The sequence below is a fragment of the Momordica charantia genome, assembly GCF_013281855.1.
Source record: "Momordica charantia cultivar OHB3-1 chromosome 3 unlocalized genomic scaffold, Mcharantia_2.0 BLBB01000003.1, whole genome shotgun sequence".
Classification (NCBI taxonomy): domain Eukaryota; kingdom Viridiplantae; phylum Streptophyta; class Magnoliopsida; order Cucurbitales; family Cucurbitaceae; genus Momordica; species Momordica charantia.
The window spans coordinates 19,891,348-19,917,435 of record NW_028275161.1 but is presented as its reverse complement, the minus strand read 5'-3'; the positions used below and the strand labels follow the sequence as shown (position 1 = coordinate 19,917,435).

Sequence of the window (26,088 nt, the reverse complement as noted above, 5' to 3'; positions counted from 1 at the left end):
ATTTTTCTTTTTTATGAGTAACTTAGCAACAAAACATTTACATAACTTCGATTGATATAATAAGAGATTATTAACTATTTAATACATTTAACATACTAGCTCCATTTTTAGACCTAACTTTCCATCCAATATTTGGTAGGACTATCACAACTTTAGAACAAAATCATAAAATACATCATTAATAAGAAAAGAGGGTTATGTGATGAAACTGTAGAGAGTGATGCATGCTAAAATAAAATTAAATGTAAGTAAGAATAATTCCAAACTATGCTGTTCTAAGTGCCATTTGTCAAAAACGGAATCAATCAATTACAAATTTAATTTCATGAACTTCTAATTTTTGTTTTACCATTAATTCGAGCTAATGGAGGAGAAATTAATAGAAGACTTGGACAGAGAACGAAACGACATCCTAGTTCAACTGGTGCACCACATGATTAACAAATCATATATTGATGGTACTTTTTGAGGAAAAAAAAATGATTGGTGAATTAGATTAGTCAATGATGGTGCAGTTTCCTAGGAAATTACAGTAATTGCTCTTTTTCCCGTGGGATAAATTATGAAAGTCAAAAAGTTTTATTTTTATTTTTATTTTTACTTATGTGTATTGTATTTCAAACTTCAAACTGGATAAGGCAGTCGATGGGTTGACGGGTCAACCCGTTACCGTCAAAAGAGATAACCGGGGCCGACTTTGTGTTACTGAGACCACGTGTCCGAATATTGCTGACGGAGGATCCATTAGGTTGGGGTTTGACTACGGAAGCATTAAATATAAAATCACAAGAGCCATGCCATGATTGTCAATAAAAGCATTAATCCCCTTCCCATGTGGTCCCCACGAGTAACCACTATGTTCCCGACACGTAGTCTTGGACCCTTCCCAAAATTATGAAAATCAAAATTATGGTAATCCCCATCCCATTCCCATGCATGATTAATATAATATAATAATAACACCACTTTTACTATAAATATGAGGTGGAACAGACAGCTGGCCAAACTGCTGTGGATCTAACACGTGTTACCACCTCTTCCTTTCAACCACCGCCAACTCCCGCGCTGTCTCGTCGCCGGAATCTTGGGTTTTGCTCTCTCTCTCTCTCTCTCTAAGTTTCTTCCATCCATCGGTTTTTCTTTTCGTTTGTTAAAAAGTTTATCTCCCACAACAAAGGGGTCATACATAAAGGGGTGACAACATCTAAAATTATACGAACATATATTTTAAAATATACCATATTATATCATTGTAAAATGCAGGGAATATCATATCTAAAAAAAGAAAAAGAATCACTTATATATTTGATTCTGTTAATAGAAAAGGAATTGTATATCACGAGGTAACGGCCGTACGTCGAAGTCAATGAATAATGCCGCCATAATTGTCAAACCCATTTGACGTAAATCGAGTTTGTGGTAGTATTTGCTTTTGTTTCTGTGATGAATTCGTAATTATATACACTTACATCATATGATTTTAACTTTTTTTTCATCGAAAATAAAATTTCATTATTTTGCATGAAAGTCGTATCTTTCTCATTTCTACGTTCTTGTAACAAAATTATAGAAAATAAAGTAATTTTTTTCAATATAACTCGCCCTACTTTTCGGTATTCCAAAATCTCTAGCGCATAAAACCATCCAACAAATTAATTTTCAAAGAAAAACACTGACTTGATCTTTTATTTTTGATGTGCTGTAATTTTAATAACTCGACATTTTTCATGAAATTGACCCAATAAAAAAAGAGAAATAAAATCTGATTTTTCAACTTACGAGGAAACTGAAGTCTTGTTAAATGTCCATGCACAAACAAGAAAACTAAAGAGAAGAAAAGAAAGACACAAAATTAAATTCCGCGGATTTATTTGATTTTCTACCGTATATTACACATTACATGAATCCTTCATTAAAGATATCTGAAATTTCGAAATCCAACATCTGGCTGCAATAACTCTCTCTCTCGTCTTCGGTAGCACTGGTGAAATATGTGGAAGAGTTGGAATTCATCTGGGTAGGGCTTGACGAAGAAGGAGAAGATAAAACCGAAGCCAAACTAAAGTTCTGGTTATTGTTGCCGTTGTGGGAACCAAACGTCGTCGTTTCGTATGAATGATCCAGTCCACAATAATCAAAACTCGGCAAATGATCAACAAAATCACATTCTTGGCTTAAATTTGATGGCAAAATCGAACCACTTTGCCATTGATCATTTAATTCGCTTCCAATTGGCTCCACCAGCTGCGTCGTTGCTTCCTCGGGATATTGAACAATTTCTTGCAAATTAGGAACTTGCATAATTTGCTGTAGCTGAGGACGAGAAAATTGAATGGCGTGCGATGAATTTTGAGGGGAAAAGCTTGGACTTTTACGTTGATCAGAAGACATTAATGAGGCGGCCAACTTAAGAAGCTCGGGATTGACCAAAGGCTGCACTCCCAGCAAGTTTGAAAGGTTCATTTGTGAAGAGTTGTAGAGAGTGGAGCGTAAAATTGAGGACAAGTCCAGAAGATCAAGGCGTGGGCTGTGTGTCACTGGGTCAATTCCCATTCGTAGAAGCCTCTTTCTTATGTGCGTGTTCCAATAGTTCTTTATTTCGTTGTCGGTTCTTCCTGGTAATTGAGTCGCAATTGCAGACCACCTGCATAAACAAAACAAAACCCATGTTACAAAATGAGCCAAAATTGAATCTTTGGAACAAAATTCACAAGCTTGGTGAACTTAAATCTAGACTTACTTGTTGCCCAAAACACTGTGGAGTTGAATGATGGTTTCTTCCTCCTCAAATGAAAATCTCCCTCGTTTGATATCAGGCCTCAGATAATTAGTCCACCGCAAACGACAACTCTTCCCACATCTTTGGAGCCCTAAAAATTCCAAATAAAATCAAAAAGAAAACAAAAAGATTTAGTTTTCTTTAGAAGCATCATGATAAAAAGTGAGTTGTAGAGCGTATGGTACCTGCATTCTTGGGAAGAGTCCTCCAATTTCCATGTCCATTTTTCTGAATATAATCCATGAGTTTCTGATCTTCTTCAGGCGTCCATGGGCCTTTCTTGAGCCCATTTTTATCACAGCAAGGTGTTCTTCCCATGGGGTATATTCAAACAAAACAACAATGGCCCTGCAGAAAATTATGGTCCCAGTTTATATGTACAAGTACAACTACGAATTTGGCTTCACTTTCAGCTACAGAAAGTGGAAAAATGATGAATCAGAGAGAGAGAGAAGAGACATGGGGTCCTATTGGGAAAGACCTGTATATATAGACAAAACCAAAGAGATTAATTAATTAATTAATTAGGGAAATTAAAAGTTTTATGGCAAATTAGTCTGATGGATTTGGTGGCCGTCCTTTGTTAATCACCATGAAGACGTGTCCTCTCTTTTTGGAGGCCATCCCAATCCCACTCTCAATAATCTCTCTCAAGTCTCCTCTCGCCCCTTTACAGCGCTGCTGATTATTTATTACTCGCTCGCACGTGTCTATCAATTTAATTTTCCCCTTTACATCTGTGTAAATATTTTCATGTTTAAAAATAATATTTTTACTCCTTGTACTCCTATTAAAGTAATAATTTAGTTTTTATACTTCTTAATTTGTAATAATTTAGTTCTCGAATTTTAATATGTAACAATTTAGTCGTCGTATAGTTTAAAGTTCCTAATTATTTTGTCTCTATCTTAAATTTTATGTGAAGTTTCTTATATATATATATAGAGATCGATAAATCGATATGTTTATAAATTACAAATACTAAATTGTTATGGCATAAAAATCGATATTTAATTTTGATAAGATTTTTTGTGGTAGGAACTAAATTATTGTAAATTTTAAACTACGAAAGTTAAATTGTTCAATAATAAAATTTAAGAACTAAATTGTTACCAATTTAAAAATATAAGGACTAAATTGCTACAAAATAAAGTTAAATCGTTCCTTTAGTGAAAGTTCAGGAACTAAATCATTACTGTAATATTGTTTGTTTAACTTATTTTTATTCACTTTCATGGTAATCTTAAATTTTGAGGGCTTAGATTGAAAGTAATTTAGAAGAACAATTTTTTTTTTCCTTTTTACCATCCTGATCTTATCCCGTTTAAATTGGGGCCCCAGCATATTATAAACCATATAAATTTTTACCATACCTACTCTCTCTATGAGTTTCTTAGATTGAAAAACTGAGAACACAATTTTGCTTTATTTGGCTAATTATTTGGTAGATTAGTTGTAGTGTCATTAAGTTTAATCAACATTTATTCTTTCTTAAAAAAAAAAAAAACATAACAGAGCTCAGATGAGAAAGTAAGTTAGGGGAGGAAGAATAGGCAATGTCGAGCCAAGAAAAGAGAAAACATGAAAATGAGAACTTTTTTTTTTCTTTTCATGTTCGTTGTTTTCTTCAATGGCTTATTGGTATTTGAATGTATTTCTGTATTAAAAATAAATAAATAACTTGCACATTATCACCTCAACTAATTTCTCAATTTTTTAAAAATTGAAATATATAATTTATTGTTGAAAATAAATATGTCAATAGAACAAAAATAAAATGGACTAATTCATATTTATTTAATTTTAAAAAGAATATGTGAAAAATTATCAAATGTATATATTAAAACTCAAAACTCAAAACATTGCAATGACTGGAATGAAGAAAGAAAAACACATAATAAATGGGCAAGAAAAGTACTCATCATATTCATATATTTTTACACACGGGACAAAGGAAAAAATTATTCATTATATATTGTAACTTGCCAATTTAACAAATCATATTGAAAAATGAGTATAGAAATTGAAAATATTTCCCTCCCTGCTCATCTTAATTTTACAATTAATACATAGCCGCTCCACAGATAACTTTGACCATCCTGTTTATTTTATTTGAGATAATAATCTGATGACAAGAATTTATCTTAGTTGACCATCGTTAAATATTTGATAATTAATAAAGATAAATATACAAATAGATAATTGTTATAAAATATAATGAGTTGTTAGATAACCAATTCAAATATATCTCAAAGATTGAAGACATAAACTTAAGTCGTGAGTTCAAATTTCCATGACAGCAAAATATTGTATTTTCCTTTAATTTGGAGGGAGAAGTCCCGGATTCGTGGATTACCAACAGCTGTAACCAACAAAAAGAAGCCACGTAGTCGTCGCTTTTCTACATCGTGTGACTGTAGTGTAGCACTCTATCCCCACGGTCACAGGCCAACCATTATTCATTAATTGGTTTGACTAAAGATATTTTATTATATATTTTTGGTGAATTGACAATTTGATCCCTCTCCCACAAATTCTAGAGCCCAGACGTCATATTTTGCCGTATTATATTCTTCACTAACCCAACGTTCGAATTGGTCATTTTCTTATAATGCAATAATCAATGGAGAAACATTTATTGCTCAAAAGAGTTGGGTGTTTGCCGAAATTTAGGAGCATTTACTATCACAACCAATTAATATTTGGGTTTCTTCATTAATTTCAAGATAAGCATTTTGACGTACAAAAATTATTAATAAGTAACAAGATTGTTAATTTTATTATTGTTTTTTCTTTCTTATCATAACTGTTGAACATATTTTCTAATGATTAATTTCGCTATAGATTTGAAATTTTAAAATAAAATAATAACACCACTTCCAATTTCACTATTAAAACTTTTCTTTTTGTCTTTTAACCTCTCTTACTTATTATCACACAAAGGATAGACCTTTGAAAAAACCAATCAAGAAGATATTGACAGGAAAGGTACTAATTTCCACGATGGCTTTATACGAAAGCTATTTAGAGTTAATTATTAAAATTATAGCTACCCTAAAATGTTCCACATGCAGGAGACATTCATTTTATTAATTAATAGACCTACAATATACTTAATTCATAAATAAATAAGCCCTAATCCCATTCAAGTTTTATCTAATCAAGAAAGGAAGATTGTTTACTTAAAAAATCAATGATATATGTTGTTTAAATTATTATATGCTTAGGTTTTATGAAAGAATTACCTAAAGAAGCAGCCTACGTGTCAAGATTGATTGCCCAAAATTAATTAAAAATTTTGATAGATGCCATTAGAAAGATTTTCTACTTTCTAATTTGAGTAGTAGTTCAAATTTTCTCACCAAACTTAATATAAAATAGTTATTATTATTTATTATAAAGTGGTGACTGGCCTATAATTCTAGCTGAATCTTACAAGTTACATATTTTAATGCTAGAATCAGATATCAGATCCATGGGTTGTGTGGTGAGCGTTTAATAGTGTTATTTAAAATGATCTTACTCATTTTATTTTTTATATTAAAAGGAAAAAAAAAAGAAGAAAAAAGAACAAAGTTGCATCTCAACAACTAGACAAGCATATCTTCTTATGGCTACTGGAAACTAGAAAGGTTTTCCTTCTTTTAAATAAGGTTATTATTTATTAGTTGAGGTGTAAAGTGTAAATTAATTATTTCTGTGTATATATAAATAAGTAAAATGTACTATATTTTAAATTTAGAAATAGCAATAGCATGATTGATGCATTAATTCTCTTAAGTGCAACGATTTATAAAAATGTAGATTAGTACATTGTCTAGTGGGTAATATAGTGTTTTCTGCTCCTATATATCTAAAACATTTCACCTAAAATGGGGAGTCCATGGGTATCTGATTTCATTTTCTTGATGTGAAAGATATAAATTAATTGCTCAGTGAAAGTATAAATGGTACTCCAATAAATAAATAAAAAAAAGAATCAATAAATTACATACTAATAATTTTATAATTATTGTAAAATTTATATAATTTTTAAATGTATTTTAAATACTTACCAACCTAATCTTACCTTAACTAGGTAAGATAAATATCTTCAATTAAAAGATCCTAAATTCGGGTCTTACTCACTTATTGTTTAATAATAAAATTAAAAAAAAAAAACATTTCAACCACTCCCTGATATTATAGAGAACCCATCATGAATGCATCTAAAAATGGAGGAGGCCCAATACGTGGCCCATATTGTAGTGGTTCAGTTCAATTCTGGCCCGTTTATTGGTCCTCCTCCTCAGTCCCCAGATATCTCCCAAACAAATACCACTTCACTTGTTTTATTCCTTTTCTTTCTTTCTCTTTCACTTCACAATTGAGATTTGAAAATACTTGCCTCTTTAACCATGTGCTCATCATTAAATATTTGTTATTTAATAATTAAGAGAAAAAAATGTAAAAACATAAACTTTATTTAAATAATAAAAAATTGTCAAATATTTAGTGGTGAAGAAGGCAAGGCTCCTTCTCAACGAGTATTTTCTGGTTTAGAAAACGATAAACTTTTTAGTGGTAAAATTTTCACTAGTGAAATAATAACAACAACAATAACCATGGTGATACTCATATAACATAATGAAATAATATATTTTATAACACATGATCTTTTTTTTTATATTTGAAAAATCACCCTACATTTTCTATCAATTAATCCAAACTATATCAATAGATTTAATTTTATTACTTCCAATATTTGAAATCCCATTTCATTTAAAGTCTTATTTTTCTTGCAAAACTATACTTATCACACAGACAACATATTGCTCAAATTATTAAATTTAGAGATGACATTCAAATGCATCATGATTAAATAGTATTTAATTGACCACAAATTAGGATTGCTATGAATATCAATCATTATACAAATGAAAATGATCGATTAGGACAAGAATTCATCAGGCTGCAAAGCACTCCCTTAGTCCGTTGGACAAATGAGCGCTCCATTTGGATTGGATCAACATTAATTATAAGATAACAACAATCCGATGATTCTGATCTGACACAACACCCAACACACAAAACGAATCGTTTAAGTTTGATTTCACAATAAATTAATGAATCCAAGATTATTGTATTGGGCCGGAAGGAATCCGAATGACAAAACGGAGGCATCCGAAATGAGTGACATGGCGACCCCACTTGTCCTTATCCACATCGTTTTCGAATAAGCAACACGTGTCCACTATGTACAGAAGCGGGGCCCACCACCAGCCCCTAGTTTTTCATCGAAAAGTCCGCCGATTAAAACAAATCCTACGCCCACCGCCGGTTGTTTCCTCTCTCAACTCACTCTTACAAGTACAAACTACAAACCATCGGCTCTGGGCTCTGCTTCTGAAGTTGCTTTTTTCTGTTTCTTCCCATAAAATTTCCGAATCTCGCAGCCATTTTTTTTTTTCCTTTTCAAAATTTTGATCTGTAGTGTAGATGAGCAGGAGAATTTATAACTACAAGGCGGAGATGGGTGGAATGAAGGATCAGACGGCGAAGCGTGAAGCGATGTTGAAGGGGGCGAGAGATCATGATACCATGGCTGTGGATTCGAGTGCGGGAATTGCGGCTAAGGCTGAGAAACTCAAGCGGGCCGAGGAGTCTCTAAGAACGGTTATGTACTTGAGCTGCTGGGGCCCTAACTAAACGTCGTCGTTTCATTTCCTATCCATTATCCAACCAATTGTGGCGGACTGGAACTCGGCGCGGCTACTACGCTAGACCGACGTCGTTTCAAATGTATGTACAAGTACAATGTAAATATTTTGATGCTGACCTTGGTAAATAAAATTCTCTTGTATAGTTGCTGTAATGAGTGGCATGACATGTTTGGAAATTGGTGTACCTTAAAACTTTTTCTTTTAATTATGTATCAATACCAAGGCCTTCAACCACTAAAAATACAGTAATTCTCAATTACCTATGCTGATTGCTGATCGTCTTTAACCATAAATCATGATAACAATAATTAAAATAAAAATCCATCTCTCATCAACATTACTCATATGAAAGGAGTAGGTATAGAGATTTCAACTATTTAACTTTTAAATAAGTTATTAATGTCTTAATTAGTAATGTATAATTGTATTATATTAACACCAAAGAAAAAAGGAAAAAAAAAAAAAAAGGAAGCTCCATGAGGTAGGTAGAGTCAAAAATGATAGGTTAAATTTGCTCCATCACAAGTTGTGAGAAGTAACATTGTCAGTGAACACAAAACTCGCTGGTCCCTACTAAAACTATTATTATGTTAAATTTTTATTGTATTTTTTTGCTCTTTCTCGTCAATATATAGATATACTTCTCAACAAAAGTTAAAATATAGGGAGTTAATAAATTTATAATTTAATTTTAAATAAAAGGTTAAATTAAAATCTATAATACATAATATATATCTAATAACTAATACTTTAAATATCGATCTCGATAGAAATGTCTATAAAAAAAATCATTATCAATAAATATTTCTAACATAATTATATAAATTTATAGAATAATATTTAAATTAGAAAATAAATATCTTACATTTTTAATTGGTTAAAGAATCTTATTATTAATATTATCTTCACGTAAAAGATATTTTGTTAAATCTTTTATAATATTAAAATATGGATATTATTATTTATGTCAATATGCAATCTAAAATACCTATAAATATTGATGAAAATGTCTAGAGATAGAAAATTTAAAACAGGCGATAACATATTTTTATAAATTAATGTAAGGCTAAACTATAATGTTGGGATCATTTTTTCTTAAATATTACTAATTTTAAAATTTATTTAAACTATTGTAACTTTAAAACTTAAATGCTTCAAAAAAAAATCTTCGACTCTCCATACATCTAGCGCTGCAGGTTTTTTTTTCTTATTTTTTTTTAAAATTACAATCTATGAGGATAAATGATTGAACTCACAACCTCTTCATTTGATATATATGTCAATTACTACTGAGCTATGCTAGTTTTCACCACTCTTTTAGAAGAAAATAAATTTTAAATTAAATCTAACAAATTGTCAAACCTTAAAACAAACAAATTATAAAAATGGATTAAACTGTCAATATTTAAATTAAACCAAGACTTTAAAAAAATCACGTCAAATGGTAGTTTGGATTTTAGCTGGTTTTCAAACACTTCCTTCCACTTGTTCTATGGCATTTTGTCCAATCGAACAAAATCCTGAGTCATTAGTTTTCAACTCGTCAATCACTCATAACTCATTTTCCCCCAACCTCACCGATCTCTCCTTCTTTCACTGCTTTGAGAGCTGCAGAGCAACAACTTTGGAGATTCATCGTATTTTATTCTTACGATTTCTGGACTTGAATTCCAATAGCCTTTCTCATCTTTTAACCGCTATTCTCTACTTCATTCCATTATTATTTACGAGAACAAATTTCATGGTACTTATCTAATCTTTTTGCGTTAGATTTAGTTTAAACTTTAATGTTTAATTAATTAAATTGATTTTTTCAAAGATTTTTGTTAGATTTTTTTTTCAATGGGTTGTTAGATTTTTTAATTAGATTGAGTTTAAAGTTTGTTTATAAAAAAAAAATATCTTGAAAGACTGCTTATAGGTAGGACATAGAAGTTTTTTTTCTCCTTTCTTTTTTAAAGAACCATTGTAGAAGGGACGACCAATTTAAGAAAATGAGTTACAACTTATGACTTGAACTAGGTCATCAATTTAGTGGTGGAAGAACTTTTTAAGCATTATTTTTCAAAATAAATCTGATAGTTATAATATTTTTAAAAAAATAATATTAGTAATATTAGGAAAAAAAACTGATTTTGTGTAAATGACGTTACTGTCGGAAAACAAGAAGTTTCGTGCAAAGCATCTGATTAATTTCCGACAAATACTGAAATACACCGTCCTTCCATTCCTCGTCCAAAAAAAAAAAATAATAAAATAAGAAGAAGGCGCCAATGGTAAAGGGTAGAAACCAGGGATTTTATGAATGGTTTTTTATTTATTTATGTTATTAGAAACCAGAGGATAAATGGGAATATTCAATTTAAATTTCTTTAAAGTAGTCCATGTCCAAGCGAAGGCAAGGAGACACCAAACTGCCTCTTTACAGCAAATAACTGCATGGAAATTGGAATGGATAATCCACTTGGTTGCCCAAATTTCATGAGATGGATATCCCTATTCCTTTCATCCTTGTACTAAAAAAAAGTTAGCTAAAGAGTGGAGTGGACTGTCCCTCTCTTTAAAATGGGCTTACAGCCCATATAAACTTGCGGCTGGGTCATTGCCCATTTGGGCCGGGGAGAGAATTTAGGGTAGGAAAAAGGAGGCAATAAATGAGGAAAAAGAGGGTCGAAGACTTGAAGTAGGTGGAGGCAAAATTTAGGGAGAATGGAAGAAGTTGCGGTGAGTGTGAGTGTGAGTGTGAGTGTGAGACAACAACAAGAAATGGATTCCACATGATATGGATGTTGATGATAAGAATTGATTTCATCCAATGAATTTTGAAAACTTATATTTGACCAAAAAAAAAAAAAATTTGAATGGATTAATTGATCTAAAAGGACCAAGGTAGATCAAAAGGATTTAGAATGAATTAATGGTTAAAATCCATGATGGCCACCTATCTATAAAAAAACAATCAAATATAGTAGCGTAAGATGATTGTTCCATGAAATTAGTTGAGATGCACACAAACTGGTATGAAAATTCCAAATACCATAGGTCGTGCTCATGCTCATCTCATTTGCTTGTCTTCATACCAAAACCGTGATCTCCATTTCCTTTTCTTTCCCATTCCAACTCTACTTTTACTTTTTTCCTCAATTATATCTTTATGCATTAAACACCACCCATATCCACATTCAACTCCTTTTTTTTAACCTTTTTTTTTTCTTTTTAACAACTATCTAATTAATATGCAGCAACTTCAATCCATATGTATGCTATTGAGATAATCATAAATTATACAATAAAATGGTATTTTCAATGACTCTGGAATATTCCATTGTGTAATATTTAATTGAACATGAACATCATCAACTTCTAATATACTCATAAAAATGTGGTCAATTAATTGAGATATATAGGGTTGAAAGTAATAAGCAAAGTTGCTTTCAAACCAAATAAAATGAATATGGATACCTCTAGCTTGAGGCCTTTTTTTTTTCTCCTTTGGTACTCATTACCTTCCTCTTTTTGGGCGTGGGAGTGTTACATAATGGGATTTGACACCCAATTCCTAATACCTTTCATTTTACAAACCCACTGACTCATCAAATGAAAAATGAAATTGCACATTTGTCCTTGCAATAAAAAGTCAATCACATTCTCTACCTTTCATCATAGGATATACCAATTATTGATTCATATTTAAAATCAACTTCCAACATTTAACTTAATTACACAATCTAAATTTCATTGACAAATTGATGTTGATATGTGAAGTTCATAGTATGGATCTTGCCTTTTAAAAAAAAAAAAAATTACATCTCGAAGTGTGCGAAATAATTTAAAGTAACTATTTTACGCATATCTTCCACCTTTGCCCATTTCAACCCCTCCTCTATTTGGGAAATCCTCCTCCGATACAAACCTTGACCAATACCAATGTGTCTTCCACACCTTACTCATCTCTTCAATTGGAATGCCCTTGGTCTCGGGCAAGAAGAACGCAATGAAGATGGACATGATCAGAACAAAGAAGGCAAAGAAAATGAATAGTCCGAACTTCATATGACAGAGCATGGTCAAGAAGACTTGAGCAATGACGAATGTGAAGAACATATTAACTGAAACGTTTATACTTTGAGCAGCTGAACGAATCTCTAATGGAAAGATTTCACTCGGCACAAGCCAACCTAGAGGTCCCCACGACCACGCGAAGCCTGCCACGTATATGCAGATGAACAGCACCACCACAATGGCGTACCATTTGGGCAACGTGTCTGGGTTCCCATCCACTCCAAATTTTGCACCAATTGCCGCTGCCACAACCGCCTGCACGACATGACATTCAATTTTCACATCTCTTAAAATGGATTAGCAAAGAAATCAAATCCTTTGCAAATGGACATAACATTGTTTTATTGAGATGTTATACCTGACATATCAACATTTGAACTCCACCCTCAAGGAAAAGAAACCTCCTTCCCCATTTATCGACACCGTAAATCGAAACGATGGTTGCAGCAACGTTAACGATACCAGTGATTACAGCAGACATAAGTGCGGCGTCGCTTCCAAAGCCAATGGTGTCAAATAGAACGGGTGCATAGAACATGATGACATTAATGCCAGTGAGCTGCTGGAAGAAGGGAATCAAGATGGCCATGGAGAGGTGAGGCCTGTATTTCCTTTGCAAGAGGTTACTCCATGGATTCTGCACTTGCTTTGATGCTTCACTGGCTGCAACAAGGTCATTGAACTCTTCATCAATGTCATCAATTCCACGGATTCTTTTGAGTTGACGCTGAGCCTTGTCGCGGCTGCCTCGCTCGATCATCGAGTTCGGAGTGTCCGGGAGGACCAAGGACCCAACTGTGATTATAAGAGCTGGAACCATGGCACCCCCCAAACTCAAGCGCCATCCCCAGCCCCCTTTAATCTTTGCAAAGAAAAAGTTCAACACATTGGCTATCAGAATCCCAATTGTGATTGATAACTGGAAACCAATGTTGAGGGCACCTCTGTATTTGTAGGGAGCCATCTCAGAGAGATAGAGAGGCACAGACTGTAACAAAAAAAAGACAATCAAATTACAGCAAATTAAACTCCAAAGTTCGCAATTCAAACTATTTGACAAGTCAAAGTTTTGCACACTAAGAAATTTGAGCAAGAAAATGTTGTGATTGGGAAGTGGGACCACGCATTATGCACATAAAAGAAAAATAAATAATTGAATTGAATCAGGGTAAGAAAAGACAGGACATGTGATGTTGGGAAAATGGGCCGCTATCAAATTGCAATATTCATAGTCAAAGCTTGCTGCAACAAAAGAGTAAACGGTGGGGGGGAAAGGCACATGCCGAGGAAATTATGGCTTGCAGAGAAAAATAAATAAATAAAGGAATCCCAATTTTGATATTTGATTATGACATTTAAACAAAAAAATATTAAGCGAAAAAGAAGTCCAACTTGTGTTTGTCCAATTGTTTCGTCTCCCTCGTTTTCTGGCTGTTTAATAAGAAATATAAAATCATTGGCTTTCCCCAGCAACCAAACGGTGGTTATTCTTATTGGTGGCTATGTCCAAAATCAAACTCGTAAAGAAAAGAGGTAAAATACTAAACTTATCATTCATTTCCTAAAACTGGTTAATAGGAAGACTCTGTTCTTTTGGTGCCTAAGTATTGTTCATCATAGATGGATCATCATTTTTTTTTGTTGACCACCCCTAAAATATTTTGTAAGTAGAAAAAAGAAATATGAAAAAATAAGATATGTTTTCTAATTTTAAAAAAATTAATAAATTTTCAAATTTTTAGTACTCATCACGAGAAGGTTGATACCTTGTTTATTACAAAGAAAAAAAATAATACTAAATACCAATGAGTCTAACACTCATATTTACTTAAATATAAGAGAGAGTACCTAATTATTTTTTTATTAAATTTATTATTGGTTTTTATAATTAGAACACTAAAATAATATAGATATAAATATCTCTACGATAATATGATATTTTCTACTTAAGTCAAAATTTTAAACTAAAAAAGTTTTCATTCCTTTGCCTTTTGCCTTTGTCTAACAGGACTTCCCTTGCATATTCGTTACAAGTCCAGGGAGACCATGAACGAGAAAGTGGTACCTGATTGGCAAAGCCGATGCCAAATCCGAGTAAAATACGGCCGAGAATGAGCATCCAAACGGCCTTGGCGGCCCCATTGATGATAGCACCGGCGCAAAACAGGACACCGCCGAAAAACATGGACAATTTCCGGCCAAATTTCCTGGTGACGGTGGAGGCGACCAGCGAGGCCAGAAGCGCGGCCAAGTAAAGAGACGACGTGAACAAGGTCAGCGTCTCACTGTCGTACTGACAGTACTGATTCGTCGTAGCGTTCTCGTGCTTCTTCCTGAACACCGACGGGAAGAATTTCCTCAAGAACGAGTCCATCGAAGTTACCCCACCTACCCACACCAAAAACAAAACCCCATAAATATTTCAAAACAAATTTTACATTGTGGCCGGCCGAGATCTGAGTATTAAGTAAACAAATAAACGGGTACCTGAAATTCCGATATCGTAACCGAAGATGAGTCCGCCCATGGCCGCCACGATACACGTAACGGTGACATAAAGAGTAAGATTTCCGGGGTACTCCTTGTTGGTACCGCCGGTGGCAAATCCCACTGCTGGCATTTTCTTCGACCCAGGACAAGGCTGATGATATGACAAAAGAGGGTGAGAGAGAAATTAGCCTTACAAGAAGGAGGAGGGAGAGAAAGAGAGTCGCCATAGACGTGGACATAGAAAATGTATTTATAGAGAACAGGGGCTTTGAAAACAAAGAACAGCCATGGGGCATTAAATTAATGATTAACGTCACCATTATCACTAAACATTTTCTTTAAAAGACAAAAGAGAGAAATTAAAATATATATATATATATATATATATTATTGAATTCAAACATGGACATGCGAGATGAGGACAGATAGGTCTTCTAATTCAAGCTCAATTTCCATATCCCCGTTTACATTGACAATAACAATATCGTAGACTAAGATCGATCAAATTTTACGTTATATGACTTTTGTTTATAAAGATAGATAGGGCATGGGATAAGGAGAAAAAAGAATTAAAATAGTAATTTGAGAATTGAGATATGATGGGTCACACATAATTAAGTATTAAGCATGACACCGTAATAAATGCTGTGGATAAGATCGTGAAATTACAGCCTTTAGTTTCCAATACCAATTCGTAACAGCTGCAAGTTGGGCCGGGGTGGACTGGAATTAGCGCGTCAACAAAACAAAAGTAAAATAAATGAGAAATGCACTGAATTTCCACAACCAAACATCATTACATCCTTCAAATTTCTTCCCCGTTGACGCAATGCTTCATAATTAATTAATTTTTTCAGAAATATCATATAATGTACCTGGAAGTCAAAGAAAGACACTTGAAATTTTCTCCTTTTTTACTTGGAAAATCCATTACACAACGGATGCCGGATGGGGGCGTGCAGTAGAATTATTCCAAAACTTCAAAAACATGGTTCCAAAGCACACATTAATGGTGTGTTGTTATTGAAAATTATTTGGATTTTCCAGAGAGTGAAGAGAGGAGTTTTTTTTTTATGTGGTGTCCACGTCTATGTTCCGGTGGTTGCGGAATAAAGACAAGACAGCCACAATTACAAAAGAAAGAAAAATATCTTTACTTTTATCTTTGTAATTTAACGTAGAAATAAAAACAAACACCCTACAAAATTAAACCTGTCCTACGCCAACGGCTACTTTTTTTTTTTTTTTTTTTTTTTTTGGTGAAGTAGTACTTTGCCTCCTAGTTCAGCAATCCTACTCATCTAAAATTGATAATATCAAGTAGTAACACAACACAAGGGCAGGAGTTGGCATAAAATTGATAATATATTGGGAGATTTTTTATGGGTCCCACGTGGCGTTCCCACGTGCATCGAGGAAATGTTGTTTCTGGTTTGCCGACGACGCCATACCCATAACCACAACTCCCCATCGTATTGGAAATTGGAATGAAATTATCATTATCGTTTCATTCAACTCCATGATGTAATTATTTATTATGTTGCTTTAAATCATTGTGCTCAATAATCAAGCATGCATTTTCTAAGACGATTAAATTATACAAAAAAAATTAGTGAGGATGTTAACTAATTAAATAAATATAATGCCAGATCACCATCTGTGGATTTTGCACTGTCCTGTCCACCATAGTATTGGGATAAACTACGAAAACGAATAGGTCAACTTCATCCATAGCTGTCCCACTCCCACCTTTTAATTTTTTTTCCGGCTTCCTCTCATTAATATTCAACGCCATCGCTTTATATTCCTATTTCCTACTACTTTCTCAATTAATAATCAATATATCGAAAATATTTTCTTATAAATTTAAAAAAAAAAAAATCCAACCAGATTGGGTTAAAATTGTTGTAAAGATCAGGACTATGACGTTTGTTGTTGGTTAAAACTTAAAGGGCAATGAAGGAAATTAGGTTGAGCTGGAAATGGAAAAGAAAAAAATGGATAAGATTGTGGGAAATTGTTGGTGGGTTGTTCACATGATGATCAAAATTAAAGCTGTCATCTAAATTGGTTGAGGCAAAGAGATCAAGGCAAGGGAAACCAATCTCCCCATTGGCCATTAGCTTTTTTTGTTCTCCACATACGCTATTATCTGGCGTCCTCATCCCTTTCTCTATCCTTACCCTTTTATTCACATTCATTTTCACAATTAAGCCTTATGTATTTGTGTGTATATCTTGCAAAAACTTGTGAATTTGTAGTGTGAAATTACTTGCTTCAACTGTTGAGGAAGCCAACGGCCATGGAGGTGGCGTTCACACAGCATCATCACTTTATGCCAAACAAAAATGTCCAAAACAATTTGAGTTTTCAAATATGGACAGTCTTGTGGGTCCAATAATATTTAAGCCCCAAAATGGACCCTTGAGTTTGACCTCCACTTTGAAAAACCAAAACCCTTCGCTCTCAATTCCCTTTTCACTCTCATGAAATATTATTCTCAATTGTTCATTTTGGCCAACTCAAATACACAAAAAGAAAAAGAAAAATCCTCTCTCCATATGAAAGTGGATCAAAGGGAGATTTGGCCCATTGATTGATCTTTAGCCTTTCGGTTGTAGGGCTGGCTTTATTTTCAACATTTTGATGTTCTCCGAAGGAAAAAAAAGGAAGATAGATTATGATTACAAAAAAGAAACAAATTTATTATGCTAAAAATTTAAAAGTACATGTAATGGAATCGGGTTGTTATGAAATTCGCAAACATCTCACTGATATAAAAATTTAATTTGTTTATCTTTTACACGTCACCCTATAGCTTTACAAGCCTCCCTTAAAGACTGGAATTTGTCTATAATTTGAATTCTCTATACGTCTTTGTTTGCTTCAATATTGAATAAAGGGGGTTAATTTCAACTTGGCGCCCATTTGATGACTATCTTATGCAAATGTTGTATAAATTAAAAAGAAAAGTATGTTCTATATTGAATTTTAAAAAAATATTTGGTGAAATGGGATAAATTAAGGATGTCAATTCCAATTAAGTTGTTTATTTACTTCTAATTAAGTTGTTTAAATTTCAAGTCAATTAGTTGATGCATGTGTTGTCTTATTCTATTTAGCCACAAGACAGAAAAGAACTCCACTTCTAATATGCATTATTGCAACTCTTGCAAAGTCAATGAATAAAATTACTAAGATTTTGAATATTATGAGCGCAATATTTGAGTAATTTATTGCACAATTAATATAACTAAACATGGTCAAATAACGATTCTATGCTTCAATGATTGAGCCAAAAGCTCTCATGGTGCTTACCAAAGACGTTCCATATCTATGAAATAAGAGAAGACTTGCAAACAAACAGCCCATAACAAAACTAAACGTCTCGGCCCAGTTTGCTGAACCCGTGGGCCTTCTTGCTTTTTGTTCTATCCTTCCCTTTTGCTTTGGTGGATGTCTTGCCCTTATTTATTGGCTCAATAATCAAACGTTCACTTATAATATAAAAAAATTGAAAATTCCATCTCGTAATATGAGAGACAGAAACTTGGCCAGTGTATTATGGGCCCTAACACCCACATTTAGCTCCAAAGTATCATATTTATTTGGGGATTCATTCACATGTCTGCCAAAGCATCGCAGGAAGTTTCTCATGGACAAGTATGGTCCACTTGTCAGACCCTCTGCTGCTTGCTTCCCATTTGTCTATTCCTCATCCAAAGAGCTTATTATATAAATTTATGATTGAGAATTGGGGATGTACTGCCATCGACCTGAAATTATATCCACAATCTATTTGACATTATTTTTGGATATCTAATTACATTCATAGCTAGGCCAAATGTAAATGCTGTTCATGGTAAACAACCCATTTAATTTAACATTCACTTTGCAGTTACATTAACTTTATTGATATTTTAAGAAACTGGCCAGTGTGAGCCTGACACAACAGACGGGATTTAGAAAAAGAAAAATACAAAAGAAAAATACAGCATCTTCATCCATCACTGTCTAGTGTCTTCTCAGTGTCAATGTCCCGAAATGGCAGATGGGCAGAAGGGTTGATTAAAACTGCTCATAATCCCCTCTCTGTTGTATTCAATGTCTTCTCTTCCCCCATGTGCTCTTCTTCTTCCCATCCTCAACTCAACTACACTGAATCTGATTTAATGTATTTGCTCGGGGCTTTTATAATTACACAGAAGTTTATGTGGGTGGTGGTTGGAGATGATTAAATTAGAGCTTTCTAAATACACTCTCATTATTAAGCTGTTCTTGGAAGGTAAAGGGTGGGATTCTCAAGTGTTTGTGAAATCAGGTATTGGATTTAATAAACAAAATCATGTAAGGAGAAGGAGAAGAAAATTAGGATATTACAAACAAGGAAAAAAATTACATTCAAGAATGCCAGATTCCACTCAACAGACTACGGAATTTGTTTGTGGACAATTTCCTGACCAGCTTCTTGGCATCGTAAACTTCAGCTTCTGCAAGTTTCTCAATGTTTTTCATATACCCAGAATTCACAATCTTTCTTCTTCCACTACTGCTTCCAGTTAATGAGTTTAATATCGAAAAGAGGAACCTTTTGTTACCTGAATTTCCCTCCTCTGTGTCGAGCATTTGCAAAAGCATCCCTACGTTTCGATCGTCCTGCACAAATCTCTTTCTGTTTTTAGGGATCATGACCATGCCTGAGAGTGCCTCGGCTGCCATTTCTCGAACTTCGAAGGACTTTGCACCAAGAAACTTCACAAATTCTGGCATGAACCCTCCATCCCCCATGGCTTTCTTGGCCTCCTCTGATGTCCCGCAGAGCCTAACTGCAACTTTCAGAGCTACTTCTTGAAGAGAAACTTCCCCATTTCGTAAGAAGAAAAGAAGATGATCCATGAACCCGTAGTTCATCAAAATATTTACATAACTGATTGATGAGAAACACAGGTTTTCAATTGCTCGCAGCGCTACCTCCAGGGTTTTGGATGAGGACGAAGATTTCGGATCCAAAACACGAACTAAAGCGCGAACTCCACCTTCTTTGACCAGCAAATTGTTTACTGATTCATCCCCATAGGCTATGTTTTGGAGAAAGACGATGGAATTTATTTGCACAGCTTCATCTTTGGATCGAGCGACCCTAATAAACGTTGAAATTGCACCTTCTTCAATCATGAATCTCTTAATTTCTTCAACACCAACGAGATTACTAAGCACCCCACAAGCCGGGCCGATCAATTCTGTTTTAGAATCACTACTCGAACATATTTTTAATAGAGCTGTTACTCCGCCATGGGCAGATACAGACCAAGCGTTTTCTGAATTCTCCGTGAATTTTAACAAACACCTGGCGGCAATGTTCTTTCCCACCTCACTCCCACATTCCATAACCCGAATCAATGGCGCGATGATCCCATTCCCAACTAGAACTGCTTTGTAGGAATCAAACCCAGAAATAATATGAAGCACTTTCAGAGCCGCTTCTTGGAGTTCCGTCTCCGGAGAACCAAGAAAATTAACCAGGAGATTCACTATCTCCCCAACTTCTATTATCACTTTCACATACTTCTCGTCTTCAATTACGGCAGCAAGCAGATTAACCAGAGCTTGCCTCTTCAGATCTGAACAACCGATCTTCATTCTCGTTACTATGTCCCTCACATAAAACCTCATGTCGTCTTTACAAGCACCGAGGCCGGGCCTAGAAACGACGATGGCAAACCCTTGGGACAAAATGCCGGCTGTATATATATCCGAAAGCTTCTTCGCATGGCGGTCAAATTTCGCACAGATTACATCCAAATCACTCTGCATCAAAAGCTTCCCACTGAAAGAGAGGTCAACACAGCGGCGAGCGAGATCGTGGCATTCAGTAGCAGTCTCTATTACTTTCGGAATTAGGGCTGAGATTGCAGGATTTTCGTCGGAATCACAGTTATCGGCCGCGATTAAGCCGGAATTCAATTCCTCGAGCTTGTCCCTGATTAACTTCCATTTTGAGGCAAAAACTTTAACGGAATGAGAAAGAGATATCAAGGAAGAAATGAATTGAATAACTTGCCGGAGAGTTGGCTTTTCGACTGAGAAATCCGGCGAGTTCGTCGGGTCTGTTTCTGCAGGTCTCGGGCCCCGCTCTTCTCTCATTTTAGTTCTCACTGAAAATGGAGCAGAATCATTTTCCGGCGAGTTAGTGGTAGAGGCTCCGGCGAAGAGTCACTCCTCTGATTTCTGAAACCAAAACAGAAAATCCGTGATATAGAGCTACTTATCAAGACTGCAGGTCTAGGGTTACGGGTCATCCTCTGCCTTCTTTTAACAGAAAATAAAAATTACCTATATTTTAATTCAAGGATTAAATATCCAATATCAGATCAAATAAGGTCAAAATTGGAAATAGTCGTCACATTTGTTAACTATAACGAAAGAAGGACACATTGGGGATTTTCTTTTTAAATACCAATTTCTTCCTAAGAATTCAGAAATTAAAGTTGTTGTCTGGAAATAGAAATCTGGAAACAAAATATTAAAAAACAAAGTATTTTCAAATCACAATTTAAAAAATGATGGTATATTTATAAATTAAGGATGGTTACCAATTAAATATTTAATTAAATCTAAAATAATATTAATTAATTTATTAATATATTATAAAATTATTATTTTAAAGTTTTTAGTTTTAACAAAATCGAAATGAATTTTATAATTATGATATAATATATTTCTCAAAGTTTTTATCTTTCTTAACACAATGATGTATTTTAAAGTTTTGAAAAAAAAGATGTTGCTTTTAGAAATTTCAATATTCGGATAATAGAATAAAACCTGCCAAACATTTATTTATTAAAGAGTGAATTGGAAAACCATAGACATAATCTTGATTATATAGTCTTAGTTTCGCGTGTTTAAAATCACTGTTTCCATTTATATGTTTGGTAGATAGTTTGTAAAAGTGATTTTGAACATAGATTTTAAAATAAGTTCAATATTTTAATTTGTAAAATAAAAATATATTTATATAACTATTTTCTATTAATTTGTTCTATCAATTAGGTTAGATTTTCATATAAGTGAAGTTGTTTATTTCTAAAAATCAAATTCTTATGAACAATAATTTTACTTTTGAAAAACTATTTTACCACAATTGTAAAAATGGATAGAAAATCCCCAAACAACCCATTATTCATTAGGTATGTTTCTTTCTCTTTTTAAACATAAATTGGATGTCCCTCTTTATAGTTAGCTTAGGGTCCCTTTCTAACCCAAAGCCTATACAAATAATTATTTATAGGCTATACACTATACTTTTTTCTCACATTTTTTCTCTCACCATCATAATGGCCATAAAAACTAGAAAATTTATATAAATGCTAAAGGTGGAAAATATCAAATTCATAAAATAAAATATTTATAACAATAATCTATATTTAAATAATATATTTCTACTTAAATTGTTATTAGGATATGTTCTAAAATAAACTTATTGTGTAAATTAATAAAATTTAATGTATGGAGGTGGATTTTGTAGAGAATGCATTCTCTGTCTCTAAATTATTATTATCATCATCAATAAACTTTTTATATATATTTTTAATTTTTATATATATACACTAACTTGATAATTGTTGTTATGGTTGAATTAGATAAAAAAAATGAATATATATATAATATATATTTGAAATATCTAAATTACATTTTTAACTTTCCATCTATAGTATTGCAATTTATTTTTCTAGGAATATATAGTATCACAATTATAAATGATCCACCCTCGTTCATGACACTCATTTGATCTGAAATGACTAAAAGTATGTATTTTTTATTTTTAGTATAAAAAGTGAGAGAGAGAAATTTGAACTCATAACCTTCTCGTTTAAAACAAGTATAAAGCTAAACTATTGATGGTTTTTCTTTTTTTTTTTTTTTGTCTCGCTATTTATCATTCTTCAATCTTCATCAAGTTTTTGTTTTTCACATTACAACTCAGAGGTTATTTTCTTTAACTAAAAAATATGACTTCTCTTCTCTTATTTCATTATTTCCTTTTTTCGTTTTTGTTCTACTTCCCATTTGAGAAACTATCATTATCTACGCATACACTAGCAGCCTGTCAGCATCTTTTTTTCCCTTAATAATAGGAAAATTATTTTTAGTATGAAAAGAGAAAATTCCCCAATACATACAAAGAGAGTTATCAACCACCAAGCCTTAATTACACTTATTACCTCTCCAAAAAAAAAAAACAAACATTAACTGCACTTCATTACCAATTAGTACTAATAAGGTACTAATCAATCTCAGAAAATGTATTTAATTTTTTTTTTAAACCCATAAAATGTATTTAATTATTTTCAACTTAATATCTTTTTTCACTCTGATAAAAAAAAGTGTAATAAGGGGTGCTCTAAATATAACAACTAAGAAAATTAAATAAAGAAAGTGAGATTTTGTACCGAGCATGAATTAGACCACATTACATCGTACCAAAAAATTCACATCATTATCATAAATAGTTCTGCAACCTACATTTAAATTACTGTGACAAAAAAAAAAAGGTATTGTTATTCTTTATTATTGGGTGTTTTTTCCCTTTATCAAGGATTGTTATATGAAATTGTGTTTTCTTTAATTTTTTTTAATTGTTTGCTATGTTTCTTTCTTTTTTGCTATAATTTATTTTTAGGTAAATACCACTAATCTCTTTAATTAATCTAATATATAATGGTTTCACATAACAATCAGTTGGAATACTTCACATTAAAACATAGTAATTTATCTTTTTTTTTTTTTGGCTCCTCATTTGGTTCTCCAATTAAATGCAATTTTTCATGTAAAAAGCATATTTAAAGAAGGCTAAAACTAACGAAAGGGGATCTTTTTCTTTTTCTTTTATTTTTTAAACTCAAAAAAAAAAATGCCTTCACTAAAAACAAATGTGCCTTGTCAACTAACCAACCACAGCAAAAAGTATTCCGATTTTTAAAAAATATTATCAATAGTTTATAATCTATATATTTTTAAATTAATTAATGAATCCTTGGTATACCACATGCACCAATCATGGCCCTTTCTTATAAGATTAAAATGAAAAATCTCCACCATTATTTCTGTGAAGTAATATTAAAAAAAGTGTCACAAGAAACTAAATACACGAATTAATTTAACATAATTAACTGTCTCTACGCTATTGCCCCAGCTGATGAATCTAGCTCAAGAGGCCAAAAAGAAAAAACAAATGCTACGCTTTTTAGAATCTAATGACAAACAAACCCTATTCCATATTTGATAAGTTATAAATAAAATTTTAAAAAGCAATATAATTTAACAATATTGTCCTAGCTTTTTGAGACCTTAACCATAAACTTTTACGCATATCTCTGAGCCCCCAATTAAATAGAGAAACTAATGAGCTTTTGGACCCACAAGGGGAAGAGAAAAAGCCACTATTTTGGTGATTAGCTGAAGCTAAGGACAAAATGGTGTCATATGGGTTCCCCAGTTGAACCCATAAAACCAAAAAATCACTCACTCACGGACCACCCCCTTAATCAAAAAACCATGCCTTTGGCTTTGATTAGGTCACAAAGAAAAAAAATGGTAGCTTCAAAACTAACTAAACTTGTAACACTTATATGTGGTAGCGTGGGAGATGGATCCATCCATATGAAGCCGAGGGTTTGGCCCTTCCTCAATTGTCCCCACGCCCACCATGTGAAGGACAAACCCTTTTCGTTTTGATCACGATGCCTTGACTTCAGTTGTCGACGACTTTTTGAAAGGACAATGAAATTTCAACTTTTACACAATTATATGGTATGGTATTGTCCATTTTGAATCTAAACTCTTATATTTTACTTTTAATCTCACAAAAAAAAATGATTATTTAAACAAACGAAAAGATTAACTTTAATCATATATCGAACCATTTTGTCTAACCTTTGTTTTCTGGAGTCATGCCCAGGACAAAAAGTTCAAGCCCATCTTGAGCTTTTACATATATATTAAGATAATATAAGACTAAATGAGTGGAAAGGGGAATATTTTAAAAAGAAAAAAAGAAAGAAAGAACCCAACAAGACGTCCTATGTTTTTATTAAGGCGACTAATTCTGCAGCTAGGCAGCACCAATCACCGCCTGATAATGTTAATTAAATTAATACTGCCATTATCGTGCACACAATTAAAAGAGAAGACTTTTTGGTCTGGAAAAGTGCGTATTATTTATCTGAATTTAAGTAAGATTATTTAAGCAATATAACTTTTGTTTTCTAGGCTCAATTTTAATGCGATGAAGAAGTCGGCAGTATTATATTGTATAAATTAATTAATTAAAAAATGTATCGTCTTGTAAAATATTTTGTAGGTAGGGATTAATCGTAGGCCAGCATGTTGGTCGATTAATTGAACATATATATCTGTTGTATATATCTTACGCTCTGAATTCCAATCCTCTCCCTTTCTCTGGCCCCTTCGCAACATCTGCACATGCTCTCCTCTCCTAACAATAATATTAGGGACCGCCAAAAATACACCATGAAAAATAAACAAAGTTTACATTTTTCTTTTTGACAGCCAAAAACCCAGTTAGGTTTTATAAAAAAAGATCAGTATTATATCAATTTTCACAATGTTGCTCAATAGCAAGGAGGTCTTGTGTATGTATTCCAACCTTGTGTTAGTCACAATGTTGCTCAGCCCAGACAACGAATCTAGATTACACAGAATCCATTCCGAAAAATTAGCTAGGCAAGGCAAGGCATGCAATGGGGTTAGTTGGATTTGGCAACAAGAAAAGGTTGGATGGGGGGTGCAATAATGGGAAATATGTATGTTGGTTAGTTAAATGTTGAGTGGGGTGAAAGGATTTTTGTGTAGGGGGTGAGATTTAATGAAGGCCAATATGGGACTTTTAATTTGCAGTTGTATAGAAGAGGTTTTGTAGGGAAAGACAAGTCTCTCATGGGAGTGTGTTGGGTAAGAAAAGGGGGAGCCTTTCCAATATTATTCCAACAACCTTTGAGTAGGAAAGAAGTGAAATTGTTATGAAATTGTGGGCAA

General features: G+C 33.1%; 3 protein-coding genes across 4 annotated transcripts; all 3 read right to left on the bottom strand.

The window, feature by feature from the left end:
• Nucleotides 1-1,843: 1,843 nt before the first annotated feature.
• Nucleotides 1,844-3,256, bottom strand: LOC111010853 (transcription factor MYB102). The gene is made up of 3 exons (XM_022284426.2): nucleotides 2,965-3,256; nucleotides 2,741-2,870; nucleotides 1,844-2,644 (listed from the first exon to the last, which is right to left on the bottom strand). Exons 1-3 carry the CDS (start codon nucleotides 3,095-3,097, stop codon nucleotides 1,897-1,899), a joined length of 1,011 nt encoding a protein of 336 aa, XP_022140118.2. The 5' UTR covers nucleotides 3,098-3,256; the 3' UTR covers nucleotides 1,844-1,896.
• An 8,893-nt stretch (nucleotides 3,257-12,149) lies between these two features.
• LOC111010620 (sugar carrier protein C) lies at nucleotides 12,150-15,269 on the bottom strand. Its single transcript, XM_022284097.2, has 4 exons — nucleotides 15,031-15,269; nucleotides 14,609-14,931; nucleotides 12,902-13,531; nucleotides 12,150-12,798 (listed from the first exon to the last, which is right to left on the bottom strand). Exons 1-4 carry the CDS (start codon nucleotides 15,161-15,163, stop codon nucleotides 12,325-12,327), a joined length of 1,560 nt encoding a protein of 519 aa, XP_022139789.1. The 5' UTR covers nucleotides 15,164-15,269; the 3' UTR covers nucleotides 12,150-12,324.
• A 3,624-nt stretch (nucleotides 15,270-18,893) lies between these two features.
• On the bottom strand, nucleotides 18,894-21,354 carry LOC111010930 (ARM repeat superfamily protein). Of its 2 annotated transcripts, XM_088121572.1 has the most exons (2): nucleotides 21,095-21,354; nucleotides 18,894-21,013 (listed from the first exon to the last, which is right to left on the bottom strand). In XM_088121572.1, the coding sequence occupies exons 1-2, from the start codon at nucleotides 21,175-21,177 to the stop codon at nucleotides 19,435-19,437; spliced, it is 1,662 nt and encodes a 553-aa protein (XP_087977698.1). In that variant the 5' UTR covers nucleotides 21,178-21,354; the 3' UTR covers nucleotides 18,894-19,434. The 2 variants fall into 2 exon arrangements, with proteins under 2 accessions (XP_087977698.1, XP_022140205.1); XM_022284513.2 differs by having other exon boundaries at nucleotides 18,894-21,354.
• Between the last annotated feature and the right edge of the window lie 4,734 nt (nucleotides 21,355-26,088).

Excerpts from the sequence above, each read along its gene's own strand:
- LOC111010853 (XM_022284426.2), bottom strand. The coding sequence starts at position 3,097 with ATGGGAAGAACACCTTGCTGTGATAAAAATGGGCTCAAGAAAGGCCCA. Across the intron at positions 2,871-2,964 it reads GACTCTTCCCAAGAATGCAG|GGCTCCAAAGATGTGGGAAG; the intron begins GTACCATACGCT and ends TGGAATTTTTAG. Across the intron at positions 2,645-2,740 it reads CACAGTGTTTTGGGCAACAA|GTGGTCTGCAATTGCGACTC; the intron begins GTAAGTCTAGAT and ends TTGTTTATGCAG.
- LOC111010620 (XM_022284097.2), bottom strand. The coding sequence starts at position 15,163 with ATGCCAGCAGTGGGATTTGCCACCGGCGGTACCAACAAGGAGTACCCC. Across the intron at positions 13,532-14,608 it reads GCATCGGCTTTGCCAATCAG|TCTGTGCCTCTCTATCTCTC; the intron begins GTACCACTTTCT and ends TTTTTGTTACAG. Across the intron at positions 12,799-12,901 it reads TTCAAATGTTGATATGTCAG|GCGGTTGTGGCAGCGGCAAT; the intron begins GTATAACATCTC and ends CATGTCGTGCAG.
- LOC111010930 (XM_022284513.2), bottom strand. The coding sequence starts at position 21,177 with ATGAGAGAAGAGCGGGGCCCGAGACCTGCAGAAACAGACCCGACGAAC.